Here is a 25724-nt window from a genome sequence, read left to right as displayed (position 1 = left end):
ACCTGGACACTTGTTGTTTGGTGTTCCAGACTCTTCTCCACCCTTCTATATTCCAGAAGTCTGACCCATGTGGACCCCCATCAAGGGATTTTTTTTTACTTCCCTTTGGGTTTAGTCAGAGGATATTGAGCACAAAACCAGGAGAGGGAGGTGAGTAAGATCCCTGTATTCTAGCACCAAAGGCCTCAGTTTCTATCAGACAGCCTCCATGCAGACCGTCATCTCTCAGAGTTCAAACACTTGGAGCAGGAATGACTTTTGGCACTGAAGAATGGCTTGTGCATTCCCTGTGACTTCCCATATCTACATGAAAGGTCTTTTAATGAAAATCTTGAAACCACCCCTATATCCAGGTGACATCCATATTCAGGGGGCTTTGAACGATGCAAAAAAAAATAGCTTTACAAATCCCCCCCCCCACTATGGTCAAGTTTAATTTGGAATGCAAACCCTATTCTAACAGGATTGGGTTTTATTTCAGTAAATTTCTTGGGATCTCTATAAAGTCAGAGTTACACACGTGCAAACACACACAAACGCGCGTGCGCGCACACACACACACACACAAGACAGTGTCCACGTCCAAACTTTCTCTGGGACCATATGTAAGTAGAATAACCATACTACAGATTTGTGGGAAGAGCTCTCCTTTTACAGCTGCCATCTTGGCACAGGTAGAGTGTCCTGCTTCGCTCCTAGAAGTCCCAGCGTTTAGAAGGCTTTAGATGGGTCTGGGAAGAACATACTTGTTCTTTGTTCCTACTTCTCAGCTATATTGCTACTTGTTTAATTTTGCCCAACAGTGCAATCCTCAGTCTCTGAAGCATTCCTCCTCCTCCTCCTCCTCCTCCCCCTCCCCTTCCCTTCCTCCTCCTCTCTTCTCCTGACCATAAAGCCTACTTCACTCTGTCCTGTCAGCTGCTCATGCTGCCTCCTCAGGTCTAGTAGCTGGGACACCATGAGAGAGTGAAGAGAGAAGGGCAAAGCTCTGCCTGCAAGGGTCTGGCTTGTTTAGCATTTCGGGTGTGTTCCTTGTGCTTGCTGTTGCTCCCCCTACTGCTGTCCCTGCTGCTGATTCTTAATGCTGCTCGTCCTTGCTGCTGGTTCTGGTTGCTGGTGGTTCCTCCTGCTGCTTTTGCTATTGCTGGATTGCTGGAATTCTAGATTGGTGGTTAGAGATATCCTGATGTCAGAGACGGGACTTGCTCCCAAGGAACCCAACATCCCTAATCAGCAGGAAGTAGTCTACAGAGATCTGTCTATAACTCCTTTCCTCTCTAACTTTCTTTCTCTCCTACCTAGTGTTTCAGGGTTGGAAAGGATTAGGGTGGAATAAGGGTCAGAAGGGTGGAAGGTATAAGAACCCAATAAAGTAACAAAAGAAACAAAAACATCAACAAAGCAGACATCATCTGTGAGATAAAGACCTTTCACAGAGTGCTTCAGAAAGCATCCATGTGCACGCAACATGCTGCAAAGATATTAAAATATATATATATTCAGGTATAACATCATTCCAGACATAATGAACAACTGGGCAAATACCTGCTTACCTGGTGCTGTCTTCAGGTAAACGTCAGGAAGAGCCAACCCCAATCAGTAGGGGATTTGTTGGTCGCATGAAGAATGAATCCCACAAGGAAATTCCCTGTGGCTCTGAGATGCCAGGTGATGGTACTGGCTATAGAGTGAAGTAGAAGAGGGTCACAAAGATGCTACTGTGCTACATAATCAGCATCACTTTTGTGTTTTATATTTAACAGATCTACATAGATATCACCCACTCACCCACTGAAAATGTATGAAATAGGAAGTGTTGGTTAAAGGACACAAAACCCCACTGAGACAGGAGAATTAAAGCATGCCGAACGAGCACATGGCATGACAGCTACAGTCATACTTGAGATGTGCCAAGAGAATATATCTTTAAAAATCCTAAACTGGCCTGGCAGTGGTGGCGCACACCTTTAATCCTAGCACTTGAGAGGTAGAGGCAGGCGAATTTCTGAGTTTGAGGCCAGCCTGGTCTACAGAGTGAGTTCCAGGACAGCCAGGTCCACACAGAGAAACCCTGTCTCGAAACAAACAAACAAACAAACAAACAAATAAACACCCCAAACTGGAAAAAAAACCTACCTTGGTAATAAACCTAGAGCAGGAAGAACCGACTCTTTCCTCTGAGAGTACAAATTTTCCCATGCCATGATCTCAGCCTGTGGACTGAGATGCTCTGGACCCTTTTGTGAGTCTGTGGTTCAGCAATAATAACTGCCAATAGACCAGCATCCAGACACACTGGTCTGTAGCCTGGCACAGCCATGTGCATGGATGGGATTATAGCAGGCAGCTGCTTTGGTGGCAGGGATGCTCACCCAGTCCTCTCTTCCACTGACACTAAATTCACAGGCAGGTCATAGTGACTGCCCATGGGATGCAGGAGCTGTGGTATCATGTGACTTTATGCCTGGTTGTTCTGGTCCTTGGTTTCCTGAAGATGACTTAGACTATGACATTATGTTCCCTAAATCCTTGTGAGTGGGAACCCTCAAGTTCTCATTATGTTGGACTTCTGTGTGTGCTTTCCTACTGTGGGCTTTCTGCAGAGCACTTGGCTCTGTCTGGCTCTTCCCCCCCTCCCCCTCCCCTCCCCCTCCCCTCCCCCCCCCCCCTCCTCCTCCTCCTCTTCTTCTTCTTCTTCTTCTTCTTCTTCTTCTTCTTCTTCTTCTTCTTCTTCTTCTTCTTCTTCTTCTTCTTCTTCTTCTTCCAAGTTTCTATGCTCACAGTCCGACAATCTGTGGCCTCAAGCAGCACTGGCTGTGAGTCCCTGCTCATTGATGGGCAGGAACACTTCAAACTAGCTTGAGCAAAAAAGGAAAGGAAAGGAAAGGTATTTATTCCAGGGAGCTGAGCACTATCTTCATGATGCTAGTCACCTCTCATGCCCACTGCCATCTGTTTAATCTGCCTTTGGGGGCTTGAGCTGGTGCCCTCTCTAGATGGCAAGGGGGTCTTTACACAGTGAGCTCAAGTTCCCCTGCCCTGGGTTTGCTCTGGAGTCTGAGAACCAGAGTTCATGCTGGAATTGCCTGGAATAAGAGGTCAAAGGGTCTTCAGAGGGGAAGGGGGGAAGGAGGAAGGGGGGGAAGGGGGAAGGGGGAAGAGGCTGGTGGTTCCAGTACACAGAATCCTCCATATTCACCAACTGTCTGAGGATCGCAGGTGGTTGAGGTCAGGGGAAGCTGCCGAGGAGGGAGAATGATCCTCCCCATTCCATTCCTCGTTCCTCCCATTTCCTCGATAGTCAGTGCCTGGGGGAAGCAAAGGCAGTGTAGTGATGCCAAGACAAGAATGAGGCCCTGTTCAGGAAGCTTCTCCCAGCCAAGGCAAGGACTCACTCATTCCTGGAGTAGATCCTGGGATAATCTTGTACTATGGCTTGAGCTACTGCCGCAAGGCCATGATACATTGATCTCTATGTGTGCCCTTGGTTCATGGTCAAACTGGAAGGCACGTATCAAACTTACTATGCCAAGTCCAACAGGTAATAAGGAGTAGGTGGGAAGAGCCACTCACTGTGCCTAGAAAAAGAGTCACTTGTGGTTCCTCCCATAGCATGCGATCAAAAGAAAACACTGGCCGGGCGTGGTGGCGCACGCCTTTAATCCCAGCACTCGGGAGGCAGAGGCAGGTGGATTTCTGAGTTCGAGGCCAGCCTGGTCTACAAAGTGAGCTCCAGGACAGCCAGGGCTATACAGAGAAACCCTGTCTCGAAAAACAAAAACAAAAAAAAAACAACAACAACAAAAAAGAAAACACTTAACAGTGTAAGTGGAAAAGACATTTATTCTCTTCTAGTCCCAGGCATTTCAGGGGCTGAGAGTTACGGTGCAGACACGGCCAAGTCCAAGAACCACACCACACACAATTAGTCCCACAGATGGCACAAAAATGGCATCAAGAAACCCCGGTCACAAAGATAAGAATCTCTTCAGGGAGTTGACCCCCAAGTTCCTGAGGAGCATGCGCTTTGCCAAGGAACACAACAAGAAAGGCCTGAAGAAGATGCAGGCCAATAACGCAAAGGCTGTGAGAGCATGCGCAGAGGCCCCCAGCAGCAAACTCGGCTTCTGACTTTCATCTCTCACCCCAAGCTTGGGAAGCAGATTCGAAGTTACATGGCTAAGGGTCATGGGCTCTGCCAGCCAAAGCCCAAGGTTCAAACCATGGCAGAGGCTGCAGCTCCAGCTCGGGCTCCCGAAGGTGCCCAACCCCTGTGAAGTCCCATAGAAAAGGCCCCTGCCAGCGTGAAGACAGACGGACTGCTGGGACTCACCTACCTACACACTATTTGCAGATGACCAGTGTCCTGTGCTGTTTTTACAAATAAACTTGAGGCAAGATCAAAAAAAAAAAAAAAAAAAAAAAGAACGAAAGAAAGAAAGAATGAGAGAGAGAGAGAGAGAGAGAAAGAGAGAGAGAGAGAGAGACTTATCCACACAACTGAAAATTTCAGTGTTGGCGTAGGTACAGCTGCATCTGGGTGTTTACCCTCACCCCCTGTTGACTTCCGGTCAGCTTTCTTGAGCTTATGGCCTTCGGCAGTCCCGAGCTCACCTCCTACTCCCTGAGTCACTCCTGTGAACTGCAGAGGATTCTTCCCTGGACGTCTATGGATGGCCCAGGGACTCGTGTGCGGAGTCTAACGCAGCACGTGACACGATTGGTGTGTGTTATAGAGTCGCTGTGGGATGGGGTGGAGTGGAGAATGTTGGAGGTGCTATTACCAGACCAGACCCAGCACATGGCTAATGGGCTGTAAAAGCGTTTTCCTCATCACAACTGGATAGATGTTTCCTAATTCAGTGAAGCGGTACGGGAATGTATCTGACCAGGCAGGGGGAGGCAGAAGAAAGGCAGACAGATGTGAGAATCTGGACCTGTAGGAATTAGAACCTTGGCTTGAGTTAAGATTGCCAGCACAGTAGCCTGGGTGTTGGGGACTGGGAACAGGGCAGGCCTAAACTTCCCACTCTCTGTTTTCAGAGGCTCAGTGGAAATCTTTTGTTAAAAAAAAAAAAAGATTTATTTTCATTTTTAATTATTTGTCATGTATATGTGTGTTAATGTATTGTGAGTGTGTGTGTATGTATGTGTGAGTGTGTGTGTGTGTGTCCATGTGTGTGAGTGTGAGTATGTGTGCGTGCGAGTGCGTGCACACTGGTGCCCACAGTGGTCAGAAGGGCGTATCAGATCGGAAGGCAGAGTTTTAGGCTGCCGTGAGTACTGGGGTGTACTGGAAGAGCAGTACATACTCTTAACTTCTGAGCTATTTCTCTGGCCCCATAAAGACATTAGGCAGAAGTAGCATGGTGAGAATTTCATTTTTGGGAAGATTTCGGGGTTGGGTGGATGGGCTTCAGTGCAGATGCGGGGTGGAAGGGAAGTGAGTCAGGGGAGCCCTAGCAAGGAACCCAAACAGGCCTTTGGGGGTGAGAAAAGCAGAGACTGAACTCAGTGGTTTCAGCCCGAGGGGCCGACAGGAAAGCCATTTGCTGGACTTCAGCATATGGAATGGTAGCAGGTTACAGTTTGCTTAGGAAGGGAAATGTCTTAGTTAGGTTTCTGTTGCAATGATAAAGACCATGATCAAAGTAACTTAGGGAGAAAAGGGTGAGGTAAGCCTCTGCTTCAGTTCCTGCTTCCAGGTTCCTGCCCCTGCTTGATTTCTGCCCTGACTTTCCTCACTGATGGAGGCCATGTAGGAGTGCTGCTTGCTAGCTTAGGGCTTGCTCCCCATGTCTTGCTCAGCCTGATTTCTTATAGCACCCAGGACTATCTGCTCAGGGGTGGCACCAGGCACAATGAATAGGGCCCTTCCACACCAATCAACCAAGAAAACACCCCACAGACTCTTTTCAGTCAGCCGTGGTTCTAAAGCTCAGGAAAGGACCCGACAGAGATAGATGTAAGCCAGAGATTTGAACTGGTGAAGGGTGAGTGCTGAAGAAGCCACGGCGGGAGGCTTGATCCAATCAGGCTGGCTGGCTTTGGACCCTGGGCAACAGCTGTTAGTTTCCAGAGCCTTGATTTCTCTGTCTGTAAAGTAGGACCGAGAACATCTGGCTCCCGGCCTTCGACAGGGCAGATGGGAACTCTGGAAGCACAGGGTGGATGCTTAGAGGACAGCAGACAGAGGCAGGCTCCTGTCCCACAGGAGTAAGACAAAGAGGGCCTGAGACCTGTAGCTAGGGAAGGGGCACCAGCCATCCATGGAGAAGGGATGACTACCTCTGATGCTGTAAGTGAGCTAACTGGTGGGTGGGGCTGGAACCAGAGCAGAGAGCTTCATGGCGGGGCTCTGCTTTAGGGGTCATTGCCAAGGACAGCACGGAGCCACCCTGTTGGCAGCATCCAGAGCCTTAATTATTTTCTCCCAAAACCACAGATTGAAACGAAATGGTCACTGGCCTCGGGACGGGTGTTGGCCAGATGGCTTTTCTGTCACACATCCCAGCTGAGAGGGACTTTTGGAGGTTGTCTTGTCATTGTCACATGAAGAAACTGATCCTTGTGGGTTTGTTTGAGAAGCATGTGTGACAGAGACCTTGGCTGTGGGGACCCGAAGGCCCTTCTGCACACCAACATGCCCATAGATGGGAATGGAACCTGGAAATATGTTTTCTGCCTCCATACAAACCATGGCACTCTCGTACTTACAGCCATATACATGTGAATGTGTGTGCACACACCCATACACACACACTAATAAGAATAATAATTATAGTGATAAACCAGCAGTCTAGCAATAGCAAAAGCAGCAACAGGAATCAGCAGCAGGGGGACCTGAAGCTTCCCAGGTCCTCTTGGGGCTCTCCCCTCTCAAAAGTCCCCAGAATTAAATTACCTGCGACTGTTTTTTTTAAAAAAAAAATCATGTCCCTCTAGAGCACGAGACAATTGTAGTTAGTAATTGTAATTGTTCGTAGACTGTGGACAGTCTGAAGCAGCCCCACATCCCACACCTGGGATTAAGACAAAAACATTCACATGACATAACTGGGGTTTTTAAGAAACCAAAATTCTCACCACACTCCTCGATGCCACAGGGTGTACAAAGCTTGTTGCTGGCCAGCCAACTCCAGGACCAGTTCTCTCCATGACCTGGCAGCTGCCACTGTAGTATGCTGACTTTCACATCTCTCCCTGGTCTTCAGGTGCGGGCTCTGGGCTCCAGGGCTTCTGCTTTTCCAGCATCACGAGGTACTCACAGTCTCCTTGCCAGCAAGTGAGCCAGGCAGGAAACAGAGCCCTACAGCTTTGCAGGGTGGAGAAGCACTTACTACCACTAGACTGTCCTAAGTGACATGGGGGAAATTATAAATGTTTTTGTGGATTACATATTTTCTTAAGTCTCAGAGGTATGCTTGCCACTGCCATGGCCAGATGCTGTTTGTACCCCGATTTGAACAAATAAGCCATAACTATATACTCTGTATGGCTAGGGACTCACCTCGGTGGAAGGGCTCCTGTTGTTTGTTTTGTTTTACTTTTTGCTTTTGTTTTTCAAGACAGGGTCTCATCATGTAGCCAAGGCTGCCTCTGCCTCTGCCTCTGCCTCTGCCTCTGCCTCTGCCTCTGCCTCTGCCTCTGCCTCTGCCTCTGCCTCTGCCTCTGCCTCTGCCTCTGCCTCTGCCTCTGCCTCTGCCTCTGCCTCTGCCTCTGCCTCTGCCTCTGCCTCTGCCTCTGCCTCTGCCTCTGCCTCTGCCTCTGCCTCTGCCTCTGCCTCTGCCTCTGCCTCTGCCTCTGCCTCTGCCTCTGCCTCTGCCTGCTGAGTGCCAGGATTGCAGACAAGAGCTACCACACCCAGCTAGCACTCTTGTCTAACATGTGTAAGACAGATCTGATCTCTAGGACCAGAAAAAAAAATAACAAAAAGATATTTTGGAGATAATGGAAGTGTTTGAGAATAATAAAGTAGTATTATGCCCACACGAATCTTCATTTGTAAATCCACATGGTGAATTAATCATCTTAGAATTTGTTCCAGAAAAAAAAGTGGGGGAGGGGGTGGTCAGTAAAACAAGTTGATTAAATATTGATGATGGTTGACTAAGGGAGGCGAGTAGATGAGGGTAATTCAGGCTATTCTGGTACACATTTGAGTTTTTTTCCTAACAAAAAATAGATGCCTGCATATCTGCTATCATTGAAAAACATGTTCTAAAGATAATATTGTTGAGGAAAGGGAGTTGAGGTACACAAGCTGGGTTTCTATTTTTAAGAGGAGGTTTTTGTAGAGGGGTAAAGTTATTTCAGGACATGAGCAAAACTTGAGGAGTCAGCAGAACACGGCCACTGTGTTGATTGCTCATGTGACTCAAGGCTGGGAGTCAGAGACCTGAATCCACAGAGGAAACCAAGGGTGCCATCTCCAGGAAAACAGGTACAGAGGTGCCCCTCCTGGCTTTAGCCACACCAGAAGACACCATTTCTGCGTGCTTAGACACAGACAGGCCTTTCTTCCTGAACCAGCTGGGTTCACCCAACCATATCAGCAAACACAGCCAAGAGGCTACAATAGAGACAGAGAAGGACTCTAGGCAGGCTCTGGGGGGTCAGGTCATGATCTTGGGTTAGGCTACCTCTTGCTTGAGATGTCTGCTTTATTGCCCTGTCTGTATGGCCCACCCTTTTCTTCTGACTGATGGAGCAAAGGGTTCTGAGTCCCAAACCTAACTTGCTGTCCCTGCTCCAGGCTCAGAGATTTACAGCTACAGGCCACTATGGACCTGGATAACTTGGCAGAGACACTGATATAGTTTCTATGTGATTTTCTGCTAAAGATTTGCATATTGGAAGTTTGGGTCTCAACGTGGTAATGTAAAGAGAACCTGGCAGCTGAGGTGGTTCAGTGTGTAAAAGAGTTTTTGTTTGTGTTTTTTTTTTAACAAAACTAATGATAAGAGAGAGTAATGTAAGATCTAAGAGAGGTAGAGTCTTGTGGGAAGTCATTAGGTCATTGAAAAGTCTTCAAAATAAAGATGTTGTCATAGTTAGATGGCTCACTCCCTGATTGCTGGCTTCTTGTATCACAAGATAACCTCTCCCTCTTGATTTACATTCATACCATTATGCTAGCATCCATCATAATGAGATTCCCCCCTACAAGGTCTCCCCAGAAACCAAGGCCGTGCTGTTTGACTTTCAGCCTAACTGTAAGTTATTTAGTTATGAAATATTCTATGAGCCTGTTTTCTTTGTACATTAATCAGCCCCCACTATTTTGTTTTAGCAACAGAAAACAGACTAATATAGGTAATTCACCTTCAGATTGAGGGCCCTCCTCTATTCCCTACCCCTATCTCCCCCCAACCCACCCTTACCTATACCATTCTAAGATGAAATGTATAGGAGAACACTGGTTCAGCTACTTGTGGAGACAGGCAGAAAACGTGGATGGTAAGAGCAGCCAACATCAAGTTCCAAAGGGGACGAGAATACCTTGAGCACAAGCCCCTCTGTGGACATGGCCAGGTTCATTGCCAGACAATTGTCACCCTTGGGGGAGAGCCAGGATTGTCAGTTCTTCTCAGTGGTCATGACAGACTAGAAGTTCAGTGCATAGTTTTGGGATCTTATTCTGAGCTTAGTTTAAAAAAAAAAATGTAAGGAAGAGTCTGATGTGCTAATACACACCTGGTATCCCAGCACTCAAGTGATGCAGGCAGGAGGACCAGAGGAATTCAAGGTCATCCTCTGCTGCATACTGGGTTTGAAACCCTGTCTCTTAAAAAAAAAAAGGAATTCAAGGAAACAGACAAGCAGCAGTGTCACCAAGAATCTCCCACTTGACTCCTTTTGGCTCCATGGGATCTCTTTGGCTCTTGTGATCTCTATCTAAAGAATTCAGATAAGACACACAGAGCTTATCTCAGAAGATAGGAGGAGCTTATTGCAGAGTGTGGTGCTTACTCCAGGGTTGAGAGTAGACAACAGCCAAAGAGACCTTTATCCTTATCTACAGTTCTTGCGAGACTCTTCCTGTGGAGACACAAACAAATGTCTTCTCATCCCAGATAGAGTGACAACAGGCCAAAGACACATTCCACCCTAGCTTCGCTTGGCTTACCAGTGAGTTTTTTGGGGGGCTACTTACAGGGTTGACTTGAAAACAGCTTTATCACTGAAATGCAGCATGGCTGAGCCCTGTGAAGGCTGCTTGTCCCTGCAGCTCCCTGCACTACTTGCTGGCAGTTGTACCACAGGGTCTCCTCTCCTCAGTTGCTTGCGACTTGCATCACAGTTGGGGATAGGCCTTGTGAATTTCTTTCACAGCTTCCAGAACTTTGTAAGGTACAGAAAACTTCTGAGTCTCATGAGCCTCCTTCCTCTGTCAGGAGGAGTTGTTTCCATTCAGAGGAAGGAGCTAACTGCTTAGCAGTGTATCTCGATGGCAGAACACTTGGCCAGTGTGTTTGAAGACCTAAATTCAGTCCCCAGTAAAACACTAAAACACACACACACACACACAATGTCCTGAAGCCATCTAGATGTGGGGTTGGAGGGACACTGGTTGGGAGAAGTAGCTACTTAGTGTTATCCTAGGGCAGGTTTTACATTATTTCTAAGATCTCTAGGAAGCAGTGTTTTCTGGGAGCTTTATGTTAGATCTGGTAGACCGGTCTATATGGTTTAATTTCTACAGGGTGAGAGGTGGGGGTTGTATGTCTTTATTCTTCATCAGAAAGCCTCCTACTATATAGTAATCTTTAAGGTTTAGGGCTCCTGGGTCCGGATTTAGATAGTTATCAATTAATGACATTCTAGGCAGTTTAGGATGTCACCTCACCTCTCAGGGATGGGGACATGTGTGACCTTAAAGCTCCAGTCTTTGGTTTTAGAAGCTGTTGTTTACTAGAGGAAGACCCAGCTCTTATGTCCCCTAATCCTGTTACTACCTATCGAGCTACCCAACAATACCAGGGGCTCCAGGCGTCAGGTAGCTGTTACAGTGATTGCTCCTGTTTACTTAGGGCTAAGAGGTTGCCCAACTGCTAAAAGCAGAAAAGCCCTAGACAAACTCAGACAGCTCATTCACCTCAATTACTCCCTAGGCTAGTGTGGTGGTTTGAACAGGCATGGCCCCCATAGACTCTAGTGTTTGAATGCTTGGCCCATGGGGGGTAGCATTATCAGGAGGTGTGGCCTTGTTGGAGGAACTGTGTCACTGGTGGGCTTTGAGGTCTCATATATGCTCAAGTCTGGCCAGTGTGACACAGTCTTTTCCTCGTTGCGTGTGGATCAAGATATAGAACTCTCAGCTCCTCTAGCACCATGCCTACCTGGATGTTGCCATGCTTCCCACCATGATGATAATGGACTAGACCCCCGAAACTGTAGGACAGCCCCAGTGAAATGGTTTCCTTTATTAAAGTTGCTGTGGTCATGGTGTCTCTTCACAATAATGAAATCCTAGCTAAGATACTGGTTAACTGAAAAGAATATGCAAGGTTAGGAGGATGCTCATCTGGGGGTTGGGGATGTAGCTTAGTGGCAGTGTGCTTCTTTCTCTACCATGCATGAGGGTTCAATCCCAGGGAGTGCAAAGAAGAGGGTCTGCCCAGTTGGGAAGGGACCAGTTCTAGACTTACAAGGACCAGATCCTCACAGAGCAAATTGCATACCCGGCAGACAGTACCTAAATGCCTTTGGAAGAGACCCAGTCACCCCAAAGATAAATGTGTTGATTTCACTTCTGTCTTCTTACACTTCAGTCTCCTACTAGCCATGGCTAACCAAAAGCCAGAAAGCATGCTGGATAAGATGCTTTCACTGGGCACAGAGCAGGGTGGCTGGGTGTGTTGCTTAAAGGTAGACTGCAAGCAGGGCAAACGTGCAGTACACAGGCAAAATATGGTGAAGAGATTTAAAAGCAGGTCCTTCAGAAGATGGAAACTGAAGATGAAGGTCTGCCTTAGTCATTAGCCTCTAATCCTCCTCGAACACCCTAGAAGCTCCAGTGAGTGACCTGGACTACTCAAGGCACCTCCTATATGCAATCATGGCACCCTCCCCAAAGGATGCATTCTGAGAAGCCTTGAGGTCCACAATGGACCTGTGAGCAAGATTGTTATAACCTCCAAGGGCACATACTTCTTCCTGGCAAAAGTATGTAGATCTGGTCCTTGGGGTTTGGGGGTGTCAACATGTCCTTTGTGCAGAGACCTTGCCCTATCTCTGAGTTGCTTCTGGGGTGTCCTGGACGACTCTGGAAGGCAGGCCTTTCATGAACCCTTCTGGCTTTCTGATCCTAGTTCTCTGAGCATCTCACTGTGTATTTGAACCCATTACCCAACGCTAACAGCAGTAGGAGTCTTTAGTTGGCTTTTTAAAGAGTATTGTAGTGTGTGTGTGTGTGTGTGTGTGTGTGTGTGTGTGTATCATGGTAAGAATGTGGAGATCAGAGAATGGCTTACAGGTGCCCTTGGCCTTGGCTTTGACTGTTCAACAAGCTTAGAGTTTCCCCCTTTTTTTAAAATCATCATCATCGTCATCATCAATCATTATCTTCCTCCTCTTCTTCCTCTCCTCCTGCTCTTCATTTTGTTTTGTTTTGTTTTGTTTTTTTGACAGGGTCCAACACTATGGAGCTCTGGCTGGCCTGGAACTTGGTATGTAGACTAGGCTGTCTTAGAATTCATAGAGAAATCCACTTATTTCTGCCACCTTAGTGCCGGGACTCCCATGGTCTTCCTATTTTAAAAGAATTGTGTAGAATCAGCAGCAACAAGCTGTTTATCTAATGCATCCTCTCTGGTTCGGATGGGTCATTGCCCCACACTTGAAGCCTTAGGGTGAACTCCTCACCACAGTCCAGGCTACTGGGATCCCTTCCTTTCTGGGATCCAAACAAAGGGAGCTCTGTTGGAGCAGGCAGACCACTGACTAACCAGCTACAACTGTGTCCTCTTGCGGCTCTTCAGAGCACCTACACTTCTAGGTTTTCCTGTGGCATCCTAGATCAGCTCAGCAAACAGATGTACTCCCAGGAGCCTCTCTGATGCCTTCAGGAAAATCCTGTTTGTAGAGTAAATAAGTTAATGGGACATGAAATATTTACCTTGAAATATTAAACATAGGTCTCATTCCCCTCTCTATACCCTCTTTGCTCACTAGCCAGCATCAACATTGTATTTTTTTTTTTTTTGGTACTTAGAAGAGTCTAAAATGGGGCTTATGGTCCCAATCCCCACAGTCCCTACTACTCTCTATTGCCTCCTCTCTCCTTTATGCCTTCCTTGTTTATAGCATTTGCTTCAACTCTGGCAGCATTTAGTTCTGATAAGGTGTAGGATACCATCAATCACACAACACTTACTTTCTGTGACACTCACATCCCCCCCACCCCGTCCCCTCCCCTCATCCCATTCCTTAGCTGAATTCCTTCCTGGCTTAGAAGCTTCAGTTAGAAGGTAAACTCGGATCTACGCTTTTGAGCTCCCACTCTCTCCAAAGCTTTTCTGCTCCTCTCTTCCTCCCTCTCCTGTACATAGGTTTCTGTATGTGCTTGCTCTGAGCATCCCAGCGTGGTAAATGGGATGAGTCTCTCTTTCCCCCTTGCTGTCACTCAGGATAGACGCAGTGTTGAGAACATTTGTAAGATAAACTAATGACCTCTCGGTATGAGGCCTCCTTTGCTTCTGCAGAGTTTCTGTTTGGGGATTTTGTTTGTTTAGTTGGTTTTTTTCTTTTTTGTTTTGTTTGTTTGTTGTTTGTTTGTTTTTGTCTGAGACAACTGAAACAGTTTAGGGTGGAATGAGCTCAGGCAGTGCCAGATAATGGAGAGAAGGGGGAATAAAAGACCGTCGCCAGCTGTCCTTGTCTGTAAAGTTACTACAACAAAACACCACAGGAGGCTTACAATCAGTAGAATCTCGGTTTTTTTTGACGTTCTGAAGACGAGGAAGTCCAAAATCAAGGCACTGGCAGATTCAGTGTCTGGATCATTTGTATGGATGTCTTCACATGGAGGAAGGGGGAGGCAGCTTTTGGGATCTCTTTTTTAGGTTTCATTTTAAAGACATAGTCTTATGTGACTCTGGCTGGCCTCGAACTCTCTACATAGACCAGGTTGGCTTTGAACTCATAGAGCACTCTGTCTACCGAGTGCTGGAATTAAAGGCAGATGCCGCCACGTTCATCCTTGGGATGTCTTCTCTGTGGATAGCACTCCTATATCATCTTCCTCCTGACCTGACCATGAAGCTTCCTATCACCATAGGCTATACTACAAGGACGCTGACATTCAGATTAGAGAGAGCAGTGGTCCCCTGGTCTCAGCCACAGGTTGATGGGAACTATACATTTGGTGTGCACCAGGTACTCTCACATCACCTGTTTCACAGAACTGTTTAGTGCAGCATCAAATTTCCACTCTGTCTCTGCCAGGCATAGCAAGACCAGCTCTGGGAGCATTAGAAGCATATAGGGTGTCCCAGTGTTCCTGTGCCACACCCCAGCTCTGCAGCATGACAGAAATCCCTTGAGTAAGACCATATTGTTTAGACAACAGCAGTATGTGCCTCAAGGGTGCAAAAATTGACAAAAGGGAACCCTTGGAAATTCTGAATCCCAGGCTGGGGAGATGGCTTGGTCTCTAAAGTGCTTGTTGTACAAACATGAGGACCTGAGTTCAGGCCCCCAGTATGCGCAGGGGTTAAAAAAAAAACCGATGTGACTGGGGTGGGGGGGTGGGGGGGCACACACTTTTAGTCCCAGAGGCACTCAGGAGGCAGAGGCAGTGGATCTCTGAGTTCAAGGCCAGCCTGGTCTACAAAGTGAGTTTCAGTGCAGCCAGGGCTACACAGAGAAACCTGTCTTGAAAAACAAACAAAGAAGTAAGCTACAGTCTGATGCAGCAGAACACACCTGTAATTCCAGCACTGGGAAGACAGGCGTAAGGCTTGCCGGCCAACCAAACTAGCTGCGTGGATGAGTTCCAGACTCAACAGAAAAACTTGTATCTGAGTTTGCTTCTCAGTCGCTGCCATAAAACGCTGACCGAAAGCAACTTGAGAGGAAATGGTTTATGTTGTCTTATAGCTCACAGTCAATCACTGAAGGAAGCCAGGGCAGGAGCTTAAGGAGGGAACTAAAGCAGAGCCCACAGAGAAATGCTGCTTACTGGCTTGTTCAGCTTGCTTTCTTATGTTGACCAGGACTACATACCCAGGGATGGAACTGTCCATAGTGGGCTGGGCTTTCCCACATCTATCAGCAATCAAGCAAACACCCTGTAGACATGCTCACAGGCCAATCTGATGGAGGCGATTTGTAAATTTAGATCCCTTCACCTATATTTGTCTAGATTTAAGTCAATGTGACAAAACTATGATGCTTTTTCTCAAAAAGAAAGGAAGAAAGAGAGAGAGAAAGAAAGAAAAGAAGGGAGCAAATGAAAGTTAGAAAGTACTTGAGGAAGACAATCTGTCCACCCCTGACCTCCACATGTCTTCTTTTCTACAAAGCCTTGCCTTTTCCCCACCCCCCCCTTTCTTTCAAGACATTTTTGTTGAGTCTGGTGGCGCATACCGTTAGTCCCATCACTGAGAGGTAGAGGCTGGTGGATCTCTATGAGTTCAGGGCCAGCCTGGTCTGCAAAGTGAGGTCTAGGACATCTAGCTAGAGCTAGTAAAACCCTGTCTCCAAAAAAAAATTTAAATTTTATTTGTATAAATGTTTTGCCCTATGTGTAGGCAGTGCCTGTAGAGGTCAGAAGAGGGTATGTTGTTAGCCAGCATGTGATTGCTAGCAATCAAATCTGAAATCTCTAGAACAGTGGTTCTCAGCCTGTAGGTGTCAACCCTTTGGTGGTTGAGATATTTACACTATGATTCAAAACACTAGCAAACTTACAGTAGCAACAAAAATAATTTTATGGTTGGAGGGTCACCTCACATAGTACATATGAGGACTGTATTAAAGGGTTGCAGCATTAGGAAGACTGAGAATCACTGCTGCAGAACAGTCAGTGCTCAGCCATTGTTTCAACTCTAAGGCTCTTTCAGAAGGATACTGGCCACCATTTCCTGCCCAGTTCCTTATCATGAGCTTTTCCTGCCCTGTTCACCCCGTGTTAACATGTGTTGATAGAATACTTGAGAAACAGCTTAAGGGGGGAAAGGCTTTTTTAGCCCACAGTTTTAGAGGTCTCAGCCCATCATAGCAGGGACACTGTAGAAGGACAGAGAAGCCCAGATCATGGCTGCCAGGAAGCAGAGCAGAAAGGGGAGGGACCAGGAATAACCTTCAAGGGAAGCATCCAGTGACCTGTTTCCTCTTTCTAGGCCCCACATCCCAAAGCTTCCAGAATGTTCCAAATAGCACCATCATCTGTGGACAAGACATTCACTACATAAGCCTGTGAGGAAATTTCACGTTCAAAACACAGCATCCCACCCTTAGCCTCCAAAAACTCATTACCATATCATGATGTGAAATGCATATAGTGTATCCTAAAGAGTCTTAGTAACTCAAAAGTCTTTTCAGACTCATCAGTGACTTTTCTATTGCTGTGGTAAAAACACTGTGACCAAGGAAACTTACTTATAAAAGAAAGTTGTTGAAAGAGTTCACTGTTCTAGAGGGTTAGAGTCCATGGTGGCAGAAGAAAAGACTTGGGCAGTATTGAGAAGCAGAGAGCTCACACCTCAAAATACAAGCATAAAGGAGCAGGCACACTGAGGGTGGAGGGAGGCTTCTGAGACCTCAAAACTGGCCCCAGTGACACACTTCCTCCAACAAGACTCTACCTCCGAATCTTTCCCAAACAATTCTGCCACCTGGGGACTCAGTGTCAAACATATAAGTCAATGAGGGCCATTCTCATTCAAACCACCATAACAGAGTTCTAATATTTTCCTAGTGTTAGGGACTAAAGTCTTTTCTGAGGCGTAAGGAAAACTCTTAGTTGTGAGTCCCTACAAAATAAGAAAAGTTATGTTTATTCTGTGCCCTTATATCTTGGATGGGTATTTCCACTACAGGAGAAGAAATAGGAAAACAACAAGGATATCAGACTAGCCTAGCAGGGTGAATATTGAATTCTATAGACCATGTAGAGTACATGCTAGTATGATATGGGCACCAATGGACTCTGGGCTCATAATCATTTTTAATCCCCATGGTCTCTCTCTTGGGCTGGCCCCACTAGTTTCTGCAGCTTACCTCTGCAGATAGATATTCTATACTTCTGACATCTTCCCCTTCCTGGAGTCTCTGTGGACGCTTAGGTTTCACCTTCACAGCTTTATGCACTGTCTTCTCAGGGAGACCTGTAGGCATCTTGACCCTGCCACACAAATCCTGGCCTCTTGGGCTTTCTTTGAAATTGGTGTGGAAGCCTCTGTGATCTGATAACTCCGGGATTCTAAACACCTACAAAAGAAGGCCAGCCATTAGCTTAAGTAGAGAGTTTTGGACCATGACTACCACAGCCTTTGAATGCCCAGGCAGATGTACACAGTGAAATGAAGCCCAGGGAAACAACTTTGTGGACATCCCTGTGTGATCTGAGAATGCCAAGGCCCATCCTGCTCAAGCGAAAGTCTTCAAATGAGCCTGCACTAAATGAGGTCTGGCTAATTCCTGAGACACTCTGTTGGCCACCTTCTGTTGTCCCAATGCAAAGCAATCAGCTTTTATTAATGTTAATCTTTTCAGAAATGATGTCTTGCATAGTCCCAACTTTATGCTGCTGTTCTGACTAAGCTGCAGGTTTTCTTGGTTTGTTGGTTTGCTTGCTTTCAACTTTCTGCTCTGCACTTTGCTCCTAATGTGCACTGTAAACCTGTCTGAAAGCAGCCAGCAGTAGCCGTGCCACAGCTTGAGTGGTCATGAAATTTTACAACCGATTAGCCTTTAAACTCTCCTTCCCACAAAGTCTCAGGACATGGGTGAGGGGCCTCTTATCCAGTTTCCAGTAGAATCCTCACTTCCACCTGAAGCCTTATGAGTACTGTCTTCTCTGTCCCTATCACTCTCATCACTCTGGTATTCTGAGCACCCATCAGAATATCCCATCAAGCTCTGCTTTTGGCATCCTAGGGTTTCACTGAACTTTTTTTTTTACTCTTCCTGAAAACCAGTTCTAAACTCTTCCAAACCATGTGGTAATGCCACAGGAACAGCTCCACCTCCCAGATACCAGTTTTCTATGTTGATGAGACTTCCTATTGCTGTAACATATTGACTGAGTGAAGCAGCATAAGAGAAGACATTTTAATTTCAATCCACAGTGGGAAAGATGTTGTGGAGCAAAGCAGCTTACATTTTAGAAGCCAAGAAGCAGAATAGAAAGAAGACAAGGTTCCACTTCTAAAGTTTCCAGAACCTCCCCAAACAGTATTGATAGCCAGAGACCAAACATTAAACACATAGGTCTGTAGGGAAATCTCCTATTTAAGCCATTATACAGCCCTGCAGAAGGAGAGGTTATATGACAGGCCTCCTGTGCTATACCCAAGTTTCTATTCCTTGATGCTTCCCCCTCATATCTAGCTGAGGCTAGGTAGATGACCTGAGGTAGAGAACTCCATCCAAGTCTCCACACATGGGACTTGGCCTATACACCTAGGATCCTACCTGTTACCTGCCTTGAACCTTACTCACAGGTCTCCCTTGAATCTCCCTATATACACACCCCATACCTCTTTATCTAACAAGAGGTTTTCAGCTGCAAATCTCCGTATCCGTCACCCTGAACTCCTGAGGAGTTCTGCTTAAATCCAGGAAGCCCTATGCTGGGTTGGGCTAGGTGTCTAGACAACCGGATTCACGTGGTGTTTCTGTATTAGAAGGATTAAAAGGATATTAAGGAGAAGACATATCTCAGATTGCCCTGTCGATAGCCCAACTCACAGAGCTGAGGCTGAGAGAAACTTGGCAGTGAAGTCCCTTATGATAACGTGCTAAATGGTGAAAATCCAGGGGCCCCAAAGAGTTGCTATGTCATGGACAAATTGGGCACCATGGTCAGACTGCAGCAATAACATCCCAGGGAAGGCAGATGAGCAGAGCCTGTGCCTGGGAGATGGCAGATTCACATACCATGTCAGGAGGACAGCTATGGAGCTTCACTGGGCTATTCAGATAGAATGACCATGGACCAGAGAGGAGCAGAGAGTAAATCTCCCAACTACAGAGAGGGTTGAGACATGTGTATAGGTGAAGAAGCCAATACATGCCTCACCTTCTTGGCCAGTGGGGTCAAAGTGTCCCTGAAAAGTGGTGCTAGAATCACCCATAGACAGCATGTTAGTACCAGACATCCGGGGCCCCCAGGCCAGGTACAGCAGCCTGCTCTGAATGGGTAGGCAGGGTTCTGCCTATGGGTAAACAGGCTCACCCTCCTCTAAAGCCATGCTGAGAGAGGTTCCGATGCTCTTTCCACTGCGTCTGTCCTCTAAAAGGGTCCAGACCTGAACTCCCACAGCTAACTCCTCATCTATGGTTTGACTCTTTGGGGATTTCTTGAATACATTGGAGCAGGTCCCTGACTAGGATGAGGACAAGAAAGTTACCTCCAACAAGGACCTAATGGACTAGGGCTGTCGCTCCCTACCTGAGCATTCCACCGAACCTCTCTCTGGTCAGAGTTGAAGGTGTCAGGGCTGTACTTAGTCTCACATGACAGAAGCGACTTCAGTGGGTAGTCAAGTAAAGATAGGAATTTATTAAGTTTTCTATCACAGAACGTCATAGGCTAGGTGATTCCTAAGTAATAAATCGTTATAGGCTTGTGGTTTTTAGAGGCTAGGAAGTCGGTAAGTGAGGGGTGGTATCTGGCATGGATCTTCCTGTCATATTATCCTAAAGGAAGATACCCTCGAACTAGGGGATGTGAGAGGCTATACTCAAAGGTCCGTGCATTCTTTTAATTAGCATTAATTTGTTGGTGGAGGTGCAGCCCTCGTAGCCCAATCGATTTTCAGAGGTCCTGCCTGGTAACTGTAGATCATTGAAAATTGTATCACACAGCACTTGCTTTGGGGACATGTTTAAACCACAGAGCTGTGATTCTGAAAAATCCATGAACAGTCAGGGCTCTGGAAATGTGTAACTTTGTCCATCTAAGGATCCAATTTGCTCTGGCTTGTTCCACTCTTAGACACCCTCTATCTCATCCCAAATGTGATCATGAACTCCCCAAACTATTAGCTGTACCAAGAGAATCTGTTCTTTTCTGTTTCCTCTATGTCTCCAAATGCAGGAGGTTGTTGAGCATGGCCACATAAAATCCCTGACCAATCCTAGAGCCAGGTGAGTCCAGTGGCTATGACTCTTCCAAAGGCTCCCAGACCTACTGGTCCCAAAAGCAGAGGATGCCTCCACTGGGTCATAGCAGTCACCCCTGCCACTTTTCATATGGAGACACAAAATTACAATAAGAGTGGAGGACAGATGTGCACTATGCAAGGACACAGGGATCCTGGTGTCTTGGTGCCAGTAGAAGGTCTGTTTCTTGTCCCTTTCTGTGGAGTTCTGCCTAGCCCAGGGCCTTCTCTACAGAGATGTCGGATGTTCAATTTCCTATGTGACCACCAGCTTAGTGTCTGCCCCACCCATTGTTTTGTAAGAGCCAGGAGGCTGGCTCTGTCCTTATTCATTAAGTTCCTATCACCCGGAGAGATGTGAAGTGCAGATTTGGGAATGAATGATGAATGGGTAAATGAATGAATGAGTGTCACCTTGCGTAGCTGAGGTGAAGCAGCAGTGCTGCTCCTGAGTCAGCTTTAAGCATCAGATGATTCAGCCCAACCTTGTCAGTACCATCGAATTTCAAACTCCTCAGTGGGCACAACACCTCCATTCCCAGGGAGCTGCAAAGCTAAGAGAAAAAAAAAAAACGCCAAACACAAAACTTACGCTAGTTTTTCTCTTTAAAAACTATAATTGGGGAATACCATAGATTTCGATTTCAACAATTTATTTATTTTTTTAAGTTAAACCATGCACACACAGATGGCTTCAAAGTGAGCAAATATTGGGCCAGGTCTTTCCTCAGGAGATGAGGGGGCTGGAGAACAGAGAGGAGAGGAGGAGAAAGCCGGGAAATAGGGCGGGGGTGGGGGGGGGGGAAGCCAGCCTCGTGACTCATCCATCGCAGTGTCGAACCAAGGCTCCAGGTCACTGTGGGGCGGTGGAGCCCCTGGCTTGGATGCAGGCTCACGGCTTGCCAGACGGGTCTGCCAGCGCATCTCCATTACGGGTCGGTTTCCGGGGCGGCCCAGCTTTCCTTTAGATCTGGGGGATCCCTACCCCCTGCAGCTCTCAGGTCCGGGCTCTGGCACATCTTGGTCAATATCTTATATCTTAATAAGGAGCTTCAATTTTCTCCCTTTTTCAGCCAAGCCCAGTTTGCTCCTGGCAGGCTTGGAAGAAGTTCACAAGCCTAGTGTGTGCTACTTTTTCTTGCTCTGAAAGAAGTTTGGAATAGTGAGTGGGGCATGTTGCAAGAATAGGAGTCCAGTGTGTGTGTGTGTGTGTGTGTGTGTGTGTGTGAGAGAGAGAGAGAGAGAGAGAGAGAGAGAGAGAGAGAGAGAGAGAGAGAGAGAGAGAGAGAGAGAGAGAGAGAGAGGCAGAGAGAAAGAGAGGGAGACAGAGAGAGACAGATTGGTTGTACTCTGTGTCTACACAGTCTGTCTGGCCTTAACCTCAGGAGGATCTGAGAGGTACATTTTATTATTATCACATTTTACAAATGAAGAAACTGAGGCACAGAGCGATCTGTCCCCCTTGCTAAAGTTTCACGCCTAATATGACTGACTCAAAAGTCCAACTCAAGGTGTTTACCACCGATTGGGCTTCCTCCCTCCCCTTACAGTAGAGACTGGAGCTTGGGAGCCGCCCCTCACCCCTTACCCTGAGTCTTGGGGGCCCCGCTGTTGTCACGACAACCAGGAGCCAATAAGGAGCAAGCAGGCGGCAGGAGGCCCCGCCCCAGCCCCACCCCTCTCGGAGGGCTACTGGCTGGCTATAAGGGCAGGAGACCGAGCGGCGGGAGCCTGAGCCAGGGAGCGCGAGGCGCAGCGAGTCGTCTGAGCGTCTGGAGCGATCGGAGCCACCATGTGCGGTGAGTGCACAGCGGCCTTCTACCTCAGAGCTTAGGCCAGAGGAGCCAGGCACAGACGACCTGCTAGGGGCGGCGATTGTGGGGCTTTCATTAGCCAGGCCTTCCTTCCCCGCGCGCGGACCCAGAGTGACGTCTCGGGGACATGGGGGCGTGGGGAGGAGGGCGTCTAAACTCCGTGTAAGAGTAACCAAGCCAGGACCTCACAGAGCAGGGGCAACGAGGCAGGTCCCAGAAAAGGAGCCCCGCAACATAGAGGTGTCTCCACCAAGAGGGTGCTTCCTTCACTTGGCCCACAAAGGCCGCCACAAGCAACCTCAATCATTCCGGGCGCGGAGTGGTGGTCCCGAGTCCCATTTTGCCGCGCCCACCGAGGACAGGAGACCTCACCTGTGCGGTGTCAGCAGCCCACCCCGGGGCGTCCCAAACAGCTCCTGGTGCGCTCAGAAGGGTTTGCCCTTCTTGCTTGCGACTCAAAAAGAATCTCCTGTCCCTAGAAGGGTGGGAACTGTGGTAAAGCTTTGCTGGAACGAGCTCTTGGCGACAGGATAGATAGTGACTTCCCCGGAGCCTTGGCCCAAAGCTAGGAGCGGGAGCCCTGGACCGGATAGCTGCGCAGCCCGGAGCGACGCCGAGGTGTCCAGCCGGGTTTTGAGAGCAGAAGGGAGGCGGCCGCCCTGGGCGCACATCTGCAATTCCTTACCCTCCTGGCTGGCTGGGCCGCCTCCGCTGGCTGGCTGGCCGGGGAAAGCCGGGAACTTCTGGGACAAAAGGTCACTGTGCGATTTTTTTTCCCCCTGCCTTGAGTAGGATTCAGTTACCCACTCCAGCCCCCTGCGGCTGGAGAACCTGGTGGAACTTTTGAAGCCATGAAAGGCGCCTCTCTGACTTTGCTGAAGGCTTGTGGGGTGGGGTGTGCCAGTGGGTGAGTCCAAAGCCAAGGTCTGTACAGGCCTTGTTTCATGAGCCAGGAGACCAGGAGAAAGGAACCACAGAGCAAGGATTGGGCAGGAACCTTGGGGACGCAGCCTCATCCAGAGAGAGCCGGGGTCAGTTTAAAATCCTGGATCCTCAGACAGAATCTTAGGACTCCTGGGCATCCTTTGGCAACGTGTGTGTAAGGTTGCTTCAGGCGTTTCTGGACACTGAAATGAAACAAATGTATAAGTTTTGTCAGATTCAAAAGCCCCCGTCCTGTTTGAGTTCTTGTAGATCTTTAGCCACCGGTGGCCTTAGAACCAGACTTTTAGCAAGAGACCTGAAACTACTTGAACTCTTCTGGCTTTCCTTGCTGAACCTCTCAGATGGCCCTGCATCTCCATCATCAACCACCTCAGCTTCCCACCCTGCTTCCTCCTGGCGTCTGCCTTTCTTTTGTGTCTTTCCAAGCTCTTGGAGAACTGTCTCCTCCTACCCTTTGGAAGAGATGGGGTTTGGGTTATAACCAACCCGTCTCCTTTCTAGACTTTGGTATTGATTTGTGACTGAGTATGAGAAGTGCTTCGAGGTCACCAAAGAATGTCTAGGATGCAGTAGAAGTCTTGGCCCAGCTGTGTGCCTATTCAGAACCAGAATCAAAGGAGCCAGATGAGCTAGGCGAGGTTAACTCCTCAAACTTCAGGGTTTTTTTTTTTTTGAAGCCGTCCGTCCTTGCTGATGTCTGACCCAGCCAGCTGCCTGGAATTGTGAGCATACTGGTCTGGGTGCTCTTGGACTTCATGCTCAGTATGTGTTCTGCACCGGATACTGGCTTTTCTTTTATGGTTGTTTTCACTTGCAATTTAGTGACTTTTACAGAAAAAAAATTATAATGATCGTGTTTTTGGCACAAGGGTACAACAAATATTGAATCAGTTTCACTCTACATTTGGGGGAAACTGAGGCCTGTTTGAATAGGAACCTTAAGGTCATTTCAATTTCCTGGGTCATGTCTGCTGCTTTCATTCAAAGCAGGCTCTCATGTTTCAGGGATCAAGACCAAAGGCCTTATGGGATGGTAAACTGATACGATATGACCATCCAATGATGTCTCCATCCACAGAAAGCTGGGCCCAACAGGAACCAACCCTCAAAGAGAACAGATGTGCTTTAGTGCAGCAAGAATTAAGCTGACCCTTAAATGTTGTCTTAGCTTCCTTTCCTGTTGCTGAGAGAAAACATCCTGGCAGAAGCAACTTAAGAGAGAAAGGACTTGTCCCAAGTTACAGTCCATCATTGTGTGGGAATCCAGGTTACAGGAATGTGAGGGACCCAGATAAAGTCCAGGTGAGAGCAGAGAACAGGAGTGAAAGCATGCAACACTTAGCAATCCGCCTTCCCTAGCGACCTGCCTTCTTCCATTCAACCTAGCACACTGCCCACAAAATGGTCCCATCTATATTTAAGGTGAGCCTTTCTATCTAAACTAATACAAGTCAAAATATCTACTACAAGCATGCCCACAGGCCAACTTAAATCCACCTTCATTGAGACTCGCTTCCCAGGTGATTCTAGAAAGAGCCACTATTAAGCCAACCCTCACAAGTGCCCACGGTGCAGCTTTATTGACATCAGAGTTCCCTGCATTCTGTTGACTTCCTGCCAGTAGGAAGGTTACTCTGTTCTTTCTTCCCGCCCCCTTTGTGGTCTTCCTTTCCTTCCTGCTTTTCTTCTTCATAAAATCGCAAATGATTGCCTGTGGAGAGGTTCTGTGTTTTCTATGCTCTGAGGTTCTATGTTTTCTATGCTCTGAGGTTCTAAAGGGCATGTGGCTGTGCCACCCATTACTTCTAAGAAAGGACAGGTGAAGAAAATGGCCATTCTGTAAGCCAGTCACTCTCCAGCAAGATCAGCTGGCAAATGCTGCTACACAAAAGATACCTCAGACATAGGCTACACCCTGGCAGTACCAGGCTGAACCAGGCAGACAGACAGCTTTTTGTTCAACACTTTGTTAAGCACAGGGCTTAAATATTTTTTTAGTTATCAGATTTCAAAATTAGGAGAGCTCATATAAATTTTTCTTTAATCTTAAAAAGGATTCAAAGATGAGCAACCTTGAGTCCGTATTTCTGAGGAGCATTCTGGTGGTCTTTTAGGTGATGGACACCGGCTCTCTCCTGGATGTCTCACTCACTGAAACATCACAGAGCTACCTGTTGACTCCCAGAAGTTTGGGACCGCAAAGAGGGACAGAGAGATAATAGGCAAGAGGAATGAGAGAGGCCTGCGGTAGGGCCTCCAGGTTTAAGTGTGAGCTCTGCAGAGAGAGGAGCTCACAGTCATGCCTGGCTAGGGGCACAGCATAACGCCATTCTCGTGGTCACATGACCCCTTCCTCTTCCATAGCCAGGCTCCCCTTCTTTAAAGGACATTTGCGATGATTCTTTGGAGGTTCTCGGATTATCTGGAACAGTTTGAGCCCCTTTGTTCTCATCTGTACAGACTTTCCTCACATAAAGCAACCTCTACAGATTCTTTTCAAATATTTAGAATCCTAGCTGCTCAAGTCTTGCCCTTGAGGGCCCAATTCAGAGATTCATAAACAGGCTTCCTGAACCCCCATACACCCAAGCACCCTGGTCCTAGCACTCTCAGACTAGACCCATCTCTGTCA

General features: G+C 47.5%; 1 protein-coding gene and 1 pseudogene across 1 annotated transcript in view; both read left to right on the top strand.

Moving 5' to 3' along the window:
* The first annotated feature begins 3948 nt into the window (after positions 1-3948).
* On the top strand, positions 3949-4277 carry LOC147001536 (large ribosomal subunit protein eL29 pseudogene; annotated as a pseudogene).
* Positions 4278-22037: 17760 nt separating this feature from the next.
* Gfpt2 (glutamine--fructose-6-phosphate transaminase 2) overlaps positions 22038-25724 on the top strand; it is a 48423-nt gene continuing 44736 nt past the window's right edge. Inside the window, exon 1 of the mRNA XM_021176431.3 lies at positions 22038-22132. Within this exon, the coding sequence (XP_021032090.1) occupies positions 22126-22132 (7 nt within the window). The 5' untranslated portion in view covers positions 22038-22125. The remainder of the gene's footprint in view (positions 22133-25724) is intronic.

This window comes from Mus caroli, unplaced genomic scaffold (assembly GCF_978045245.1).
Source record: "Mus caroli unplaced genomic scaffold, Mus_caroli_1 scaffold_13, whole genome shotgun sequence".
NCBI lineage: Eukaryota > Metazoa > Chordata > Mammalia > Rodentia > Muridae > Mus > Mus caroli.
The sequence above is the reverse complement of the archived record's forward strand: the minus strand, read 5'-3'. Positions and strand labels throughout refer to the sequence as shown.